Source organism: Ascidiella aspersa, chromosome 2 (assembly GCF_963924565.1).
Source record: "Ascidiella aspersa chromosome 2, kaAscAspe10.2, whole genome shotgun sequence".
NCBI lineage: Eukaryota > Metazoa > Chordata > Ascidiacea > Phlebobranchia > Ascidiidae > Ascidiella > Ascidiella aspersa.
Window position 1 is genome coordinate 9,596,281 of NC_139448.1, and position 18,186 is coordinate 9,614,466.

Consider the following 18,186-nt stretch of genomic DNA (forward strand, 5'->3'; position numbering starts at 1 on the left):
CATCTCTAAGTCTACTTCACTGTAACAAAATAAATGTATTAAATTTATAAGCTACTTCTTGATCTTGAGTGTTTTAGATTTATTAATATTATTATTTTAAAATTTGCGCAATGGCTCTCTCGCTAAAAGAAGGGAGTATAATGAAGGTTACCTGTGCTTTTTTTTTTGTTTTTTTATTCTAACTAGCGGGGTAATGTATAAACCATTTTTGTTAGTTAAAATGGCGTTACGTTATTTTTTCAAAAGGTTTAAAAAAAGGTTGGGAACCCCTGTTGTAGAATTATATATGGGGGCGATATAATGGTTTAAACATCAGCGGCCTTCCTACTCTCAAAAGCATTTATTTTCGGTTATATTTAGAGTATTTGTTTTTTAAACAGTTACACAACTAAAATTTTGTTTTGGCCGATTGAAATTGTGTATCAAAGCACATTTTGTTTTCTTTTCGAAGACTGAACTGGAATGGTAATATAACCTTTTCTAAAAGTAAATCAGCAATTAAAAAAAACATCTTTTAACCCTTGGATGTTTTTGGTAAATGCAGCAATTTGATGGTGATTTTCGACTGTCGTAATCTTATCTTCACCTCCGTGAAGAAGAAATCAATATTTTTGAAGAGCAACGACGAATTAGTTTTACACTGTGTCGTAATTGTTTTGAATATGTAACAGTAAGAGATATATTTTACCCGCGTCCGCAAGTCTATAGCTACCGAGAGATTTCCTTCGGCATCCTAGATTCTGGTAGCAGATATATTTTATGAATAACCCCGGAATTAAGATTTCTTCGCTTTGGCAGTAAAAAATGATTGGAGCTATAGGCTTATAAATAACTCGATCGAACGAAAAACAAAGTTTTATTAGAAACGCAAGAAACGAAAACAAATGCACGGTATTAGAGGCGAGGCGTTGAACTGATTTGTGGTTACCTCCTTCGAGTCATTACAGACGTGAGAAACGCGCGGATAAAAAAGTCATTTAAAAGGAGTGTTGGTCGTGGCCATAAAATTTCCTTCGTTTTCTTCGCTCGTGCACTGGCCGCAGAGATACTGTAAGATGCTGCTCATTGCTAGGTTGGCCCTGTCCGGGTTCATGCTCCTCAATTTGCAGGCGACCAACTTTCCAAAGATCTCGAACTCATCGTAATTTGGGGGAAGGGCGATCTTTGGCGTTGTTGGTGTCGCTGCGAAACTGTTCTCGCTTGAATCCTAGATAACACATAAATATTTGCTTTTATTTTTATTTTTAGAGCCTATATTGATAATCTGATAACTGTTTTTAACGTTGGAGCTTTTGGTTGTAAAGGTTGGTGAAATCAGTCGCCTTTTTTAGAGGTATGTACTTTTGACCTCGGCCATACTGGGACCGTTGCAGCGCTTACGGCATACAACACTTTGGAGCTTAAAGGTTAAATATCGTATGTGAAAAAAGCAATGCTCTTCTCAGATAACATTTTCTACCGTAATATGTCCAACAAAACAAAGAATGGTACAATGTACATGAAATATGCGACCTGTTTCTAAAGGCTTGTCACGGATACATTAAAAGTCTGAATGCTGTACTAACCCGAAAATTCAGGCTGTTGGAAAATTTCCGTTTTTTGTGTGAATGTTGTTCTGTTTGGGTAGAGTTACGTTCGCAGTTCAGGTGATCTTCTTCGACTTCAACCAGGAAAGGCACTCGATCCATGACTAGCCCATTTTCCGATGATTCCCGGTTTGTTTGCACTGTAAAAATAAATTTCTCCAGTAGGATAAGTACACTGAATACCATCGCGGACTAACCAAATCTGTCGATCAATGATGCAAGCAAAGACAGTCTAAACAAACACTGCAGTGAGAGTTCAAACTTCTTTGCAGGCTAGTTGTTTTTTTTTAGCACAGTTGGTTACCACGTTTGTGTTTGTATCTTTTATATTTTTTTTGTTGTTTGTATCTTTTATATATAAGTAGTAGAAAGTATTTTATGTGCAGCTTAAGTTGTGTCGCAGTAGAACTATTTTAGTGTGTTGACCATTGTATTATACTACTAAAAAATGATTTTAGGTCTTTAATGGACTTCCTTCTATAAAAAAATTGTGACAACCCGCAGACTCCACGTACGGGCGTAGAGCATTAAACTGCGTAAAAAAACATGAAACATAGTTGGCGAGAAAATCACACAACTTGACAAACTACCTTCGTCCAACGCAGCAATGGTGTCGGAAAGCGACTCGTCTTGCTGGAATTCTGTCGACGAGTCGTCAGAGTGAGGGGCGTCCGCATTTTTAACGAACCTGCCAAAGATAAACAGCGCTTTAACTCAAAGAAGTAATAAGGGTTGTGTCTATATTCTACCGAATGATCGAAATGGTGGTCGAATAATATCTGACTAAATCACTAGTAGTCTAAACCCAGTCGTATTGAGCAACCGGCTCCACTGGGGAGCAGGTGCCACCACTGAGGTAGGGTTCGAGTTGAACTAGAAAGGTAAAGATTTTTAAATTTTGTTGTTGTAGTAAAGGTTAGTTATTTCATTCACAGTGCGACAATTTTGTTTGTTTTGACGCTACGGAAGTAGGGCCCAAATTAAACTGCGCATGGTAAACGGTATTTATTTAAAAAAAATTGCTTGTGGTGGTAGTATAGGTTGGTAGTAGTTAAATTTTTTAATCATACCGCTACCAAAAACTCCGGTCCTAAGAAAAGGGCGGGATTCTTTTTTACGGGAGGAACTTTAAAGGCACAGCGCAATTACAATATCCCACACAGCCCAATCGGTGCACAGTGCAGCCTTGACCACTTAAAAAAAACTAAATCTCACAGCCTGTGTCGGAGGTGCGCCTTGAGGAAGCCGAGCGAGTTGTAGTGTTCCCACAGAGTGGCGTTCCCCGCCCAAACGCCGTCGCCGCCTCTTTTCGTTTTCCTAAGCTGCTTGCGCACTTTGCAGTAGCGGTCGCGCAGATTCTTCCAGCGCTTGGCGCACACTTCGGCTGTAGAAAGGAAAAATATACGGCGGTTGCGGACACTGTGGAGATTTTAAAGCGATACAGACCGACCTTGTGAGGTGCTATGTCTTAGCCATTTTCGATTCAGTATTCTCGAAACGTTTTATTAGATAATTAATGCGACCGCGTGCCGCGTTTGTTTCAAAAATCTTGACCAACCTTTTCAACGTATTCAGTTTGAACTCTAACGAGGGCTTGGGACGCCTATCGCGACCCATTGATAGGTTTCACTGTGGTAGCGTTCTAATAGAGTTTTGTACAATCAATATTTTTTTGTCCAATTAGAATAATGTTGAAAAAGAACAACGTGAATTGCTTCTGATTTATGGAATACCTATTTTTAGACAGAACACACTAAACAATTAACGACAAAGGACGCAATTAAAGTATAGCACTGCTTGGTTTGTTTTACTCGTCGAATCAATAGAAAGCCATTATGAACTCATAGCGGTTTGCTTGCCAAATGTATCTTTAGTAGTGAATTGAATAAACCGAGGGAATTTTACCTGGTTGCCCGGTGCTCTGACTGATCTTATTCCATTCCCTGTCCTTGGCTGCTTGGTCCTTAAAGTCTTTGTGCCTTGCGTTGTACAGGCAGGGCGCTTGACGCACCATATCGATGATCATGGCGTTGAAGTTCATGTCCTCGTTCAGTCTAACCACCTTAAAGCCTAACTCTTCTGAACAAGCCCTCTAAAAACAGAATCATTAGTTCCAAACATATCGATGATCATGGCTTTGAAGTTCTTGTCCTCGGCTAACCACTTATAAGCCTAAACTCTACCAGGGAAAAAAACCTTCTAAAAACGGAATCGTTAGTTCAAAGTTAGCTCTACTGAACCCCAACAAAACCAGGTACTGTTACCGTAGTATGCCGCTGTACTAAAGAGTGCTCGCCTTACGAGTGCTAACTGCTAACGCTGAAACAGCCGTACGCGTCTGGCGGTATGGTCTGCGCCCACCGCGTTTCGCATAAAGCCTTGCGGTAAAGCGACTCGCGCAGCACACACATACACACCAGTGCACTCCGTGCCGTCTGGCTTAAAGCGGCAGGCTTGGCGCGGTAGTGAATAACTCAGGGCAAGAGGCTCCATGGCTTGATTGCTTACTTTTCCTACCTGTTTTTTTCTATAGTTTTAAGCAGGGGACACTAAACCACGGACCGCGGTCCAGCTCCGGTCTATAAAGGTATTTCTTCCGGCCCGCGGCGTATTGTCCTAGACTCATAATTAAGTTGGAAAAAACAGTTGAAATATAGTCGAAATGTTGTATGATGCAGTACAAATTAAATTTTCGTGAGTTTGGCAACAAGTTTTAAAGCTCACGCCCAGTTTCGGTAAATTGTAATGTTTAGTTTCGTTTAACCCAGTTAATACACAAAAAGTTTATCTTTCAGGCAGGTTGCCGGCCCTTAATTGAAAAAATTTGGCGACCCCTCATGAAACTAAAAATGACGTGTGAAATTTTAACGGTAATCTTAAAAAAACACTGTTAAAAACACACACTGTCGATTACCTTCATCAAGACACTTGGACAGTTAATTTTGCGTCCTTTAATTGTGAGCCAATGGATTTTTGTTGCTGGAAAAACTGTTGGCGCTGTTGAAAATTGGAAACCATGCCGATGGAATCCCCGAATACAATTGAAATAGTAAAAAAGGCACACAGGGCGCTCGCGGGACACACACACACAAATCCGTCCCTCTTCACGCCTCGCATCAAGCGGCGCGTTGCGGCATGCCGCGCACACACGGCGTACATGCGGTCGCGCGCACCGCACACCCGCCGCCTCCCGCCTCGCCGTTGCGCAAATAACGACCGTTTGCGCCAAAGCGTCTGGCGCCGTTCGCCGGTCGAAAGATCGCGTCTGGTTTGCCTTTTTCCGCTTAATGCGACCCAGGCGGCCGCTGACTGCTTTCCTTTGAGCAACGGTTCTCAACCTTTGTTTTCGTTGTTACACCTTTACCAACTTACGAATACCTTCGTACACCTCACCAATAGTAATACTTTAGGATATTGTTACTCGACCTATGGGCGGGGACCGAAAATTGTGTGGATTATTGGGTCGCCGACTGCTGTAGTTTTTATATGATTCAAATTCTTAAGATTGGTTTCTCCAAACTGTCTAACAACTTATTTCTGAGATTAAAGTAGAATCCCATCACTGTTAACAGCCACACTAAAAAATACCAGTCGTCTCATAAGTTGTACTTATGATGCAAAAATTCATTTTTCAGACAAACAATCGCAAAAGGAAAAATCACTACAATTATAAAGTAAAACAATGTTTAACTGTTACTTGTGAACTTGACCATTGCACGTTTTGGGAAAAAACACTGTGAGCTACTTGGATCTCAAAAATCAAAAATCGGTGTATTAAATAAGATGCTAAATTCTATTGACAGTTACCAGTAGTGCGAACCGGCTGAATCCTACCACTGGGCTTATTAATTCAATTCGAACTTTAGGCCATTGTTTCATGCGTTTTCGCATACCAAAAGTTGAATGAAAAGAAATGGGTCGTCACAGCTTCGTTTTTACACTTACGCTTAACGTTTGGGTCGCCGCGAAAAAAAAGGATAAAATAATACTTTCACTTGTTCGACACACAGCTACCTTATTTACAAAAGCGTATTTACATATATTTTCCAAATGACCTGACTGAGACATAAGTCATCTCAGCCAATAACTGCAACCAACAAACTCACTGTAATACTTGCTTTTGGATTCGCATAAAAATATCTCTTAAATCAAAGCTTCTACTGCAATAATTCTCAAACTGTTTGCCCGAAAAGATTGTCAAGTGAGCGTACCACTTTTAATCTGGAAAAAGGTTATTTGTAGTACAAATAGGATTACACGCAAGCATTTTAGATTTAAACACGCACTATCCAATCAACGATGATTATAATATCAAGACATTTGATTGTCGGGTGTTAGGGGCGACAGTTACTGTATTGTTGTTTTTTGTACAGTTACTATATTGTTTTTCTGTTTAAAGAAATGTGTTGTTGTTTTTTTCTGTTAAAAAATATCATTCTAAAAAAGTTTTAAAAAAAAAGTACAAGAGCGTGGTGCGAACTATTTAGGATTGTTTTTAGTGTGCCGCAAGCCAAAAAACACATCTCCACTGACAACGCCCCAGACAACGTTGATAAACACCCTGTGCTTTAAATTTAGTTGAATATTGCCTTAACACCAAAACGTTGCTTCAGGTTCGCGAAATGCTTGAAGAATACGACTGGATCAAGAACGACCGCGTCCAGTTTGGCAAGGTTGGCTCGGCATACGACTTCGCGGCCAACCCGCCTAAGGACGCAGCGCGGAGACTGGAGAAGCTACAGCAGACCCAGGAACGCCTCAGCCGATCTGTCAACATGAGAGCCATGAGCCTGCTTGGGAAGGCGGAGGAGAGGGTAAGATGTTATAAATATTCGAGTCAAAAATACATTCATTTGACTTTAGGTGTTTTTGGTTTAATGGCTTGTTTTTAAACGTTGAGTCATTTGGACATAGGTCTAAAGCGCATTTGTCCATTGTTATGTTATATACTGACAGATTTCAAAAAGTAACAATACTATAATATTCGATTCAACAATACCTTGATTTGACTTTAGTTATTCACTTTAATAGTTTGACCATAGCGTCATTTGAATAAACAAAACTAAAATAGGTTCTAAGCGGGATTTGTCAATTGTTGCACTTCAGTTTATAAAAAATGCATTTAATTTGACGATTTCATTATTTTAGAAAAACGACTTGCTGGCTTTAATCAACTTAAATGATGTCAATTTACTAATTTTATCGACTGACAGACTGACTTTCCATTACGGTGACTTTCGACTGTTACTTGACTTGATTAAAGTGAATACCTGAATTAGGTCTTGTGTGCACATTGCTGTTCAAGAGCAATTGTATCGGGAATTAAATTTAAGGCCAATTTTGTCCATGAAGGATTAATAATGTTGGATAAAATAGGTGAAACAATCATTCAACTTTTAAAGTCTATGTACGGTGTGCAATGTGCATACGTCTGTCTGTCCAAAATATACCCCTAATTCCCTAAACCCAAACAAACCTATACTTGTGACTTCCAACAGTACAACGAGCTTGTGAAGAAGAAGAAGATTGTGGAGAACGATAAGGCCAAGATCCAGAAGACGATCGAAGAACTTGATCAAATGAAGAACGAGGCGGTCACCAAAGCTTACGTGCAGGTGGGAAGAAGGGATGATCATGAATTTGAACTAGTTAGAGCGGTGGTTCCCAATCCGATGTTCGAGTGAACCCTGTAGTGTAGTGTTTCTTAACCTTTTTACGTCAGGGCACATCTTTATTAATCTAAAAACGTGGTGACAACAAAAGCGCGACGTTTTTTAGTTGCACATAGTATTTCTTTGAATCGCTCGTAAGGTTTTATTGCATGCGCCTTAAAGTGCTATGCAGTTTTTGTTTATCCGGTTGCAGATATATATCTAGTAACCCCAATATACTACTTAAACGTGTTACATAAAATACGGATTAAAAAAATGCAAAAAACAATAAAACTTTACCAAAAGTGTTTAACATGAATAAACCCATTCCATATATTTATTTTAAATTTAACACTGGCAAACTGATTGTGTAAAATAACAAGATATCTCCCCGCCCTTACACGTAAATGACGACGATGACTTTAAATTGGGGCAAGTATTCTTTAGACTTTCTTGTCTTAGTCACAGCCAGTCATTTATACTTTTAAAACATGGCTGACTTTGACTAAGACAGAAAAAACTAATGAGTAAATTCAACACATCATCAACTTCCTGTACACAGGTCAACAAAAACTTCACCGCTATTTTTTCCGCCTTGTTGCCCGGGGCAACCGCAAAACTGGCACCACCAGCGGGCGGTAGTGTGCTGGCCGGGCTCGAGTTTCACGTAGGCTTTGGTGACGTATGGAAGACCAACCTGAACGAGCTCAGCGGTGGACAAAGGTAATACTTGGTCGATTGTTTTTGCAAGTCTTCTTATTCCAATCGCGACTGTTGCGTCATAGAGTAAGTGTGATTTGAAAAGTAACACACGAAACTTTTTTGCTCCGTGTGACTGAGTAAATTTAACTGTTTACTCTGTATAGATATGTCGTGTTGACATAAAAGTGCATTGTCGTGTTAGCATACAAGGTGTAAGTGGTGCGGCAATTTACAAAAAAAAACAAGTTGGTATTGATAGTTATTAGAGATGTTATCAGCAGTATTTTACCTTTTAGCGCGTGTCTTGCTGCGATTATCAATCAATATAGCACATCTTGTGGTGTCAGCCTTGAACGAAATCAAAACGAAAACATATGAATTGATTTCCCGGTGGCCCAACCACAACACCTGCGTGCAATAGTAAAGCATGCCTGGCAACGAAATACTTTGTTTTTTTAAGTTAATAATTTGAACTTTCCGGTGCGATTCACGTCGCTCGCTAATTTGTTTTAGATTTTATCGGATCGGGGCCCAAACACATTACCCGACCAACCTGTAGTATCGGTGATGCGCTCTTTGGTCCAGCACAACGATTTTTAACTTTGAAGGTTTATAAAATTATAAAAATGTATAGGTAATAGTTGAAATAAACCAAACTTTTTACTGCTGAAGCGAATTATGATATATTTCAAAAAAAATATTTAACTTATCAATTTTACTTATTATGACTCATGAATTACATCATTTATCGGCTCATTCTACTTTATCCGCAAAATATAAAATTATTAAAAAAAATATTTTCGGACATCCTTAACATCAACCCACTCATTGGCTTTTGTTGCGTAAAAACAGCAAGAAAATGTGACTACAAATCACCAGAAAGCACACTTTAATAGCAGCCTGCTATTTCACATTGTTATACTGTCAATTTTTTTCACATGGTCATACTGCCTCCTTTTACTTCCGACGGCCTAGTTGTTTGAACGGCAGCGATGGCCAAAGTTCCCACCTAATTCCTCCCATTCTTTTCCATGTAATTCCTCCTGCTCTTTGCAGATCCCTGGTGGCACTCTCTCTCATCCTGGCCATGCTCCTCCTCAAGCCGGCTCCGATCTACATTCTGGACGAGGTGGACGCAGCCCTTGACCTCTCGCACACGCAAAACATCGGCGGGATGTTGCGGGAGCACTTTAAGCATTCCCAGGTGAGCTTATTTAAGTTGGGTTCGCCGACTGCTGTCTGATTCGCGTGTCTAGTTATTTTAGATTGCGTTTTAATACGCTTGCCATTGCGTCGTAGTTGTGACGACTTTTATCTTGATATCATTTTTTTACAAAACTGACTATAAAGGCTCAACAATGTAATTATCAGTAGTGTTAATCGCTTTACTGAGGTTTTAGTCCAAACTGTATTTCAGTATCGATTCCCTTTAAAGTTTTTACCTGACTTTTGTTTTGCAACGTTTCTAAAACAATGAACATAAAGGCCTAAAAAGTATTGTTATTGTTGAACGCTTTTCTTGTATTTTGGTCAAAGCAATGTATTGTGAAGTTTATTTTTTTTCCAGTTTGCCGTCGTTTTGTTTACTGCTCAGTTTAATCATGAATGACATCACCTAATAATGTTCCGTCTTTACCAAGTGAATATCGATTTACTTCTTTAAAAAAAGTTGATTTTTAAGCTGCATTACAGATCCGTGTTTAGTGTTTCTAGCACTAAGTGCATTTTAATATATAGCCCTACTCTTCGCTTTTAGCTATATGGACTATTGAATTTAATGTTAGAAAGCAGGACCGCCAACGTAAAAATACCTTATACCGTTATACGCAATAATATTTTCGCCCGAGACTAAAACCTAACAATCGTAATAAGGTCAATAAGACCTTAATAATCAGAATCAGGCCTATACAACATTTGAAATACCCCAAACCTCACACCTAAGTACATCACTATAACTCTCCTAATAATTTTAACCCTTACTCAATTTCTAACCCCTAACATTACCCACCACTAACCCCAAACAGGGCAAAATACGGTGCCAAAACAGCGGAGCCCTAACGGCGCCGCGCAAACTAGGGCGCCCAAACGTCGACTACAAAATGGCCGATGTCAAACCCATGGACCCCGATCGTCACATACTCTAGTCTACAGTTTTAGGCGTTATTTTGGCCATATAGGCTTTAATCCGATTAGGGATGCATTACAACAGGTTTATGTCTTATTTCAGGCGATTTAGAATCCTATTTTATCAAAATTATTCTGCTGTAGATGTTCTTGCTTTGTAGTTCTTACAGTGTGTTCCCGCCCGTAACACTAAATAATTTTCTTTCTTTCCAGTTTATCGTAGTTTCGCTCAAAGACGGAATGTTCAACAACGCCAACGTTCTTTTCCGCACCAAGTTCGTTGACGGAGTATCCACCGTCAACCGCTACGCCCAGTCGGTGCCGACCGGCGCCAGAAACCCCCTGGCCAACCTGTCCGTCTCGGCCACTCCGGCGCCGCCGCACAACCAGAAGCGGAAGCGCGCCAAAGTGTAAAATTACGTCACTTCCCGTCGTGAACTTTCACGGTGTTCCAATTGTTCGCTGCGACCTTGATTGCGTCGCAGTAAAGGGCAAGCGGCAAATTTCGCCGCTATGTTAACTTCGAAATATGCTGCCAATTTTTATTTTCGAGAAGTAAAATAGTGGTTTAAGACCCCTGGTAAACACAGAACCAGACGTTTTTTCCAGGTTTACTTTCACTATTTCCGCCTTTCTTAATTTATATCTCCTGCAAACCAAAACTTCTGAATCGCTGTGTTGGTAGTCTACGACTCTTTTTTCTAAAGGCAATGGTGAAATTAGACCTTATTGCACGTACAACTTAACGCTTTTCATTTTTTCATGCCTGCCCTGCTGTCAATATAGAAAAACCCACAGTCCGCTTGTACGTTACACTAGCACTGCCCCTTTCTTTGTAAATATTCAGTTCGTGTCAATAAATTTCACGATAAGATTTCTGGAGTCCTTTAAAAAAATTAGGTTTAAAAACAGTACTGTAGAAAGTGATTTGTGATATTACAACTTAAATTTCTAAATTAGGGTAAGGTTAAAACAATCTTGGCTTTATCTTCAAGCAAACAATGCATATTTTTTACTTTCACCTAAATAGTAATGTCACTTACTCACTACATATATAAACAATTAAACATCGTTTAAATACATCTGTGTCAGTGATTTATTTGTTTTACACGAAACGCCATTTCAGAAAACATCAAATGTTTTTTTTTTCACCAACGGCGCACAAATCCATTAATGCTTAGGTTATAAAATATATTTACAGCGCTAAAAACAATACTAATTCACGTGATTTCTTTGTTTTACCAATAGGTCTACGCACAGCGCTCAAATTGACCGTAATGTTTAGGTTACGATATATATTAACTTAACAGTGTTAAAAACTGGTGCAAATGTATCTATGCCAGTGAATTCTGTTTATAACCCCAAATAGACGCACAATTAAATTTACATTACACAGCATTTATCGCCGCACTTGCAATGCGGATAAGTTTCCACCCCACCCCTGAGAATCACGTGGCAACCAGCAGTGGACGGTTTTGGCCGCAGATGTCCTTTCACTGTCTGCAAAAACAACGTTTCAATCAAGCATTACGTAATTTGTAGCATCGCCCTTAAACGTTAATGTAAAACACGCATCCCTCGCAATATCGATTCTATAAAAAATCAACATGTGTTTTTTGATTAATCGAACGCGCAGTTATCCCTAATTTCAAAAACACTCTTAGCAGGTAGTAAATTAAAAAAAATGATATTCCAATAATACGACGTTCAATAATCTGTATCATACACTTTGACAGTTGTGTTGTCAAATGGTGCAATTTTAAATTCGCATACTTGGATGCAAACTTCTTTACAGCAGCGCTGCAGCAGATAAATTATTTGTAAAATAAGAACTTTAGAATAATGGAATTGGATTTATCTTGCGCAAAATTCGCGGGAGAAAGTTTCTTTTATAAACCGTGTGGTATCCATGCCCTGTGATATCCGCACTACATTACAACACATTTCAGAGCGAAGTCAAATAACTCCCATTCATTAACGGCACTTTAGTAATTATTCCTATTTAACTTAACAGGATTCTGTTTGGTAAAGCAAAAACTTAACTATTTAACCAAATTTGGAAAAAATGGCTTGATTAGGGCGTATAAATTGAAAAGAACTTTGGCTAAATTGGATAAATTATTTGTTTGAATAGTTTAAAAATATTTAAACTATAGCCTAATGTTTATTATAAAATGGCTCGCTTACAACTAGTTTTACCAGGATTGAAAAGGAAATCTGGTCATGGCTCACCCTCGAGCGAACAACCCACCTGCACAGAGCTAACCAGGCCTCTCTTTTCGAGTACACGAAAAACGTAGAGCCGTCGGTTGTCGTTGCTGTACCACATGCCATCGTTTCGGCATTGCGCCACTTCCAACGGCTGCAGATTCTCGATGGCACTACCTCGGTTGAACCACCACATGGCGGCAATTTCGTCGATGGTCTCGTTTACGCCCTTGCCGTTTTCGAAATAGGGATTGATACTCTCCTGGGAGAACTGAAGCTGACTGGGGCTGAACGAGTTCATTACGACTTTTCTTGCACCTACGGTATGTCTGTCAGAGTGCAAAACAAACTTTGTTATAATAGGATAAAAAGAACCGAAAGGGGAACGTTCAGTGTTTTAGCGATCGTGGGAATATTTTGAAGTTGAGTTGTCAGAGTCCTCAACAGGGTCGGATCAAGAATTTCTGTTTTGGGGGCATGAACATTTCAGACGATATGTACAGGTTGTAATGACTTGGTTGAGCGCTGCAATTACTTGACTCTTTGTTTGATTTTTAACGATTTTTTCACTGTTGCTATAATTCACATTTTTTTAAGTGTTTTATGGCATCGAGCTCGTTTTACGAAAAACAATTCTTATTTCGGGCCTTTTGAAAACGATAAGATAAGACGCAACCTTTCCTTTGAACATAAATTCGTATATAACTTGCACCAAGCATAAGTGGTCTGTTTGATAACTTACTATGCTGAACTATTAGCTAAATTTAGTTGTTTCCTTGTTATTTAATAAAGTACAGTAAATGTAGTTTATTTTGGTTGACTTAGAAAAGTAAGCGTCACACCAGAACGCCAATCCTAAAAAACTAAACTTTTGATAAACTTAGGCCCACAATACTCAAACATGTTTGATAGCGTATTCTCATATATTGTTATTGTATATTAGGAACGTTTTATAAACTGTGCTGCAAGTGTAATACTCGGTATAAATCCGGTCCTGCTTGTCTACATTCCATGGTTACAATACGCAAAGTCCCAAACCCCATGCGAAACTTAATGTATATATTAAAACTTGATTGCTTGGGCAAAATTTAATAAAGGAGGCGGCTTCAACTGATATTTTTTTTAGTAAATCTAAAGCTTGGACTCCGCTAACAAAACACTACTTAAGCTTGCATGCAACTACGCTTGCACTTCTGTTTTCGCAGTTGTGACTTTAGAGTTGGCAGTCTCGATGGTAAAACAGAACTCATCCTTGTGGGAAAAACCCTACATCGAATATGCTGTGGCGTTTACGCATTGCATCCCTTGCAGTTTCTGTACTACAATAGTGAAGCCTTTGATATGAATAATTAAAGCATGCACGCCGAAAGGAATACCTTTTTTAAGTTGTTCTTTGTCATACTCCATAAATCAATGAAAAGGGGCTCGGACCCTTTTACGACTAGATATATCGTAATGACAATTTAGCGTGAGTTCTGATTATTTGTATCTTAGCGCTAATGTTCTGCCTTAGTAAGAATATCTGCCTGATTCTCAAAAATACCAAAAAAGGTAATTAGCATTATTAATTATTGACACAACAACGAGCTTGCAAATAACGATAATTTACATACATTAGCGACTAACAATCAACAACTAATCAAACAATTTTACATAACACTTTACCTATCATAGAATATATCTTCAAAACTGCATCAATACATAGAGACAAAACGCTAACAATCTATAACATTCTCGAACAAAAACTTATATCTACTGAAACAATAACGAAACATAATCAAATAATTTTGCTTAAATTTCACAATCCTCGCGTGACCTTACATGCTATAGTGATACATAGATTCGCGAGGTAATATCGTGGTAACTGGCGCCTATGAAATGCACGAATGTTTATAACCCGTCGGGGTACTGTGTGTTAATTTAGTATTCCTTAAGTAATTACTAACGGCTAAAGATGTTGTAAGACCGCAACAGACCCTTACCAGGTGATCGTGACGTATCCGTTTGAAAGCATATAATAATCGTACCCCACTTTTTAAGAAGAATTTTCCTTTTTACGGATAAACTTTTATGGATAAGGGCGTAAATGATGAACAAAATGCAAAACTTGGTAATGTAATATTATTTACCCTGATCCGCCTAAATCCAAATGCTAACTCCAAAATTTAAATGATGTCTAAAAACAGTGGTTATTAACTAGTGTTAGATCGAACCGTTGGGGTTCGACGAAACCGTTTAAGGGGCTCTACACACACGGCCTACTTAAAGGTGTATAAAATATTTTTTTAGAGTGGGGGCAGGGGTGATAAATAATTTTTTTTGACACTGATGTTAAACTTTTTCTGTCGACTCATGTCGTTGTCTAGTTCTCGCATTTATCACTAAAAACAACAACGCTACAGTCACATAACAAATTGGCTTCAACTAAAGTTGGCAGAATGACGCAGCGCAGAATTTCGCCAGGTAAACAAATGTTCAAAACCTCTGTTTAAATGTGTGATCGCTGGGCGGAAATTCAATGTTTACCTACCCAGTCGGAAAATTATCCACGTGCCATGACCAGTCTGGTCGAGTCCTTGGTCTATACTAGTGGATGGTGATATACAGCTTGAAGCGGTCACGCCGTTCTGCTCGCTTGACTTGACTCAAGTCATTTTGACGAATGACTTGACTGGGACTTGGTTTGCAACACTGGTCAAAAAGTCTTGAGTCTGTTACTTGATAAAGTCGATCAAAGCCGAACGCGCATAAGTTTGGATGAAATATGTGATTCTGGGCAATCTGAGAATACCTTCTTCCCAGTGATCGGATCGACGTATTGGCGATGTTCGATTTCCTTTAGACAAGTTCCACCCACTTGCTCGTAGTTCTTGATCGCGTAAATCGAATTGCACTCAGAAAAGCAGAACGTACACCCTGCCTCCTTTGAAAGTTCAAGCATTCTGAGAAAACAATCAAAAGTTTTGGTAATTTAAAAAAAATAACTACAAGGTTATCACACCAAGTCGTGCAGCCTATCCGTGAAGGCGTTCTTAAGCTAAACGTCTGTCTACAACACCACTTTCCTACAATAAAACCTGTCCTGTTCTGTATCTTGTTGGCAGCGACCTTACCTAAACCATTTGAAATTTTTAATTCTCGTTTTATGGCGACTTGTTTTCATGAGGCATAACAGTGAAAAAATGTTCTCATTTGTTGGCGTTTATCGATCAGAAAGTCCATTCGCCCATACAAGGCTAAGTCTGTTAAGTTGGAAAATTGCAGGCTTAAGGTTCAACTCTTGTTTGTGATTCTGAAAATTTAATTTAAGCCCGAACTATTTAATTAAAGTCATTTAAAAACAGTTACTAGAGTCAAGTTAAGTCACATTGACTTAAGCCAGTGGTCGGCAAACTGTGGGCCGCGAGTTACTTTTGAATAGCTTAGTGTTATCATGTAGTTGTGGGCCGCGTGAATGCCGTACATTCATTGCACTTTATTTCAAGTTGTTGTGCAATAGAAGTTTTATATTGGCCCAGCTTGGAAAGGCCCACGTACCAAATGTGGTCCGGAGAGCTTTTTTTTCGCGCTTCCCGCGTAGATTCCTCGTTTTATAGTATGTTGTACATTATGGCAAGGCAGGGTTTTGGCAATCAAGGCGCCGAGTTATATTTCACCTTAAAAACAAATATCTTGAATCCGCCACTGTTTTTTGAGGTTTTACGTATAGTGGGCCTCTACTAGCTCTGAAAAGGGTACTTTAGGCCGCGACAAAAAAGTTTGTCCACCATTGACTTAAGTCATACAACAGCGATGGCAATATTAGGTCAGAAAAATGGGTATTTAATGAAGTTATTTCATATGAAATTTACATAGACCTCCTCTGAAAGTTCAAGCATTGTGCGAAACAATCAAAAAGGGCTGTGTAACCACCTCCCCCCCCCCCTCCCCTCCCCGCAAATGGGTGATATACAGGCTGTAGAGTCGGAACGGGACTCGGGACTCAACGGAATCGACAAGTTTTTTTAGTCGGACTCAGGTTGTTTTTAATAGACTCCGCAGAAATTCCTGCCAGTAAACATAACCAAATATTTTCCGAAGTGTCCCTAGAATAGTAAATTTACGCTCACTTTTTGTGTACAGCCCTGGCTATTCCAGTGCGTTGATAATCTTGGTGGACGGTTATAACTTGGTGTCTCATGAACTTCTCATCTCCCGCGTGGTTGAGTAGCTCTTGGTCTGGACCGAACGATAAACACTCATCAAGCTGAAGAATATAAACATTGACATAATTCAAGGCGTAGTACACCGAAAGCCATCGCACACTCACCCAGTCTGTTGATCAATGATGCAAGTAAGGTAGGGTAGAAAAACAACTAGCCTGCAGTGAGGTTCAAACTCACGACCCTCGGTTATACCGGAAGCATCGCTCTACCAACTAAGCCAGTGGTTCTCAACCAGTTGGCCATGGCTCACTGGTGGGCCATAAGAACATTTAAGGTGGGCCAGAGACAAATTTAAAAAGCTAGATTTAGTTTAATTTGTGTCACTATATTTAAGTTTACAGGAAAAACGGCTTGGGGAGGTTTTGAAATATGTTCTGCTGTGTTTTGTTCTAAACCTGTTTTACAAATTTTTCTTTAATAAAACTACTTCCGGTCTGAGTGGTAAGATATTAATCACTTTCGTAAGCCCAGACATTGAACTCTCATACTGTAAACATTTTATGTCAGTCTTGTCCAGTTAATACAGTGAGCGGTTGTGCTTGCCAGCATGCTGACCGGCTTGCCCATACCAACCAAACAAACTGCGTGGACTTGTATTCAGAATCTGACAATCCCCATTGGAGAAGCAGGTTCAGATTCATCAGGCAAATACAATATTAAAAACTCATAATCTTTATTTGCGTTTAAGGAGGCGGTAAGGTGTTGGCGCAAAGCGCGAAAAAAAAACGTTTGTTTGGTTTAAAGTGGTTTCGAGTTCACACGTCGTCATCCAAGTGTAATAAAATTACTTTGAAGGGAACGCAAAAACATTTAGTGTTAATCTAGCTATGTGTTTGTTTACTTTTTAAGTCAAGGCGCACCTTGCGAGCGAAGCGAGTGCGATTTTTTTAGTATACCGGCATTTCTTTTACCCAGGGCCCCGCTTAGGGAATTCCCCTATTTTTCGTCTGACGTTAAAGAATATGACGTCATAAACAGTGACAGTATGACGTCATAGGTGATTGCAAGACATGATAAAAAACCCAGAAACAGCCAAATACGTCCAGCAAAAGCGAGCACGTGCGACGTACTGCGTCGTCGACAATCCTGTCAGGCGCCAGTTGCGAAACCACAAAGTGCAATCGTTAACTTCAGGCAAAAAAACAAACCAAGACCGTGAAATATGTGTGATTAATTGTGGTATAATCATACATAATTCGACTTTCAGCAGCGCAGTTTTCAATTTCCATGAACGAAACTAGCGCTAAATTACAAGCACGCCTTTCACCACGTGCAATACTAAACGAAGATCGTTTTTCCCGGGTGTAATTATGCCTTAGCGCAACATCTGCGCCGAGATGTGTGCCAAGTCAGCTAAATTACAAGCTGCGGTTGAAGGGAAATAATTGTGTCCATTGCACACTTAGCACGTGGTCTTAGAGTATGCTTAAAAAGCATCATTTTGCGTTAACTATCATTACTTAAGAATGAAGACTTTGAAACGCGTACGACAGTCACATATGTATACCTCTTTTTAAGAATCTGCTTCAGTTAAACAAATGTCGATGTTACACCAACATCGGATATTAGCGCAGAGACCAAACAGCGAGGAACATACATATAACTGGACGTTTTTTAGCAAGAAAAAAATAGAAGGTTAGACTTAGCGTTGTCAGTTGTCAAATACACCCTTGCTAATCAGTCAATCTAAATCTGCGGTTCCCAATCAGT

At 39.4% G+C, this 18,186-nt stretch overlaps 3 protein-coding genes across 3 annotated transcripts in view; 1 reads left to right on the plus strand and 2 right to left on the minus strand.

The window, feature by feature from the left end:
* The window catches only part of LOC146163500 (structural maintenance of chromosomes protein 2-like), a 34,645-nt gene extending 23,774 nt beyond the window's left edge, over window positions 1-10,871 (plus strand). The window contains exons 20-24 of the mRNA XM_083383090.1: window positions 6,200-6,400; window positions 7,085-7,201; window positions 7,800-7,960; window positions 8,996-9,143; window positions 10,277-10,871. Of these exons, the coding sequence (XP_083239216.1) occupies window positions 6,200-6,400; window positions 7,085-7,201; window positions 7,800-7,960; window positions 8,996-9,143; window positions 10,277-10,477 (828 nt within the window). The 3' untranslated portion in view covers window positions 10,478-10,871. The remainder of the gene's footprint in view (window positions 1-6,199; window positions 6,401-7,084; window positions 7,202-7,799; window positions 7,961-8,995; window positions 9,144-10,276) is intronic.
* Window positions 974-3,668, minus strand: LOC146163502 (uncharacterized). The gene is made up of 5 exons (XM_083382615.1): window positions 3,492-3,668; window positions 2,802-2,970; window positions 2,177-2,274; window positions 1,566-1,726; window positions 974-1,207 (listed from the first exon to the last, which is right to left on the minus strand). Exons 1-5 carry the CDS (start codon window positions 3,625-3,627, stop codon window positions 974-976), a joined length of 798 nt encoding a protein of 265 aa, XP_083238741.1. The 5' UTR covers window positions 3,628-3,668.
* Window positions 10,872-11,146: 275 nt separating the features above from the next.
* On the minus strand, window positions 11,147-12,596 carry LOC146163503 (uncharacterized). The gene is made up of 2 exons (XM_083382601.1): window positions 12,315-12,596; window positions 11,147-11,563 (listed from the first exon to the last, which is right to left on the minus strand). Exons 1-2 carry the CDS (start codon window positions 12,570-12,572, stop codon window positions 11,447-11,449), a joined length of 375 nt encoding a protein of 124 aa, XP_083238727.1. The 5' UTR covers window positions 12,573-12,596; the 3' UTR covers window positions 11,147-11,446.
* Between the last annotated feature and the right edge of the window lie 5,590 nt (window positions 12,597-18,186).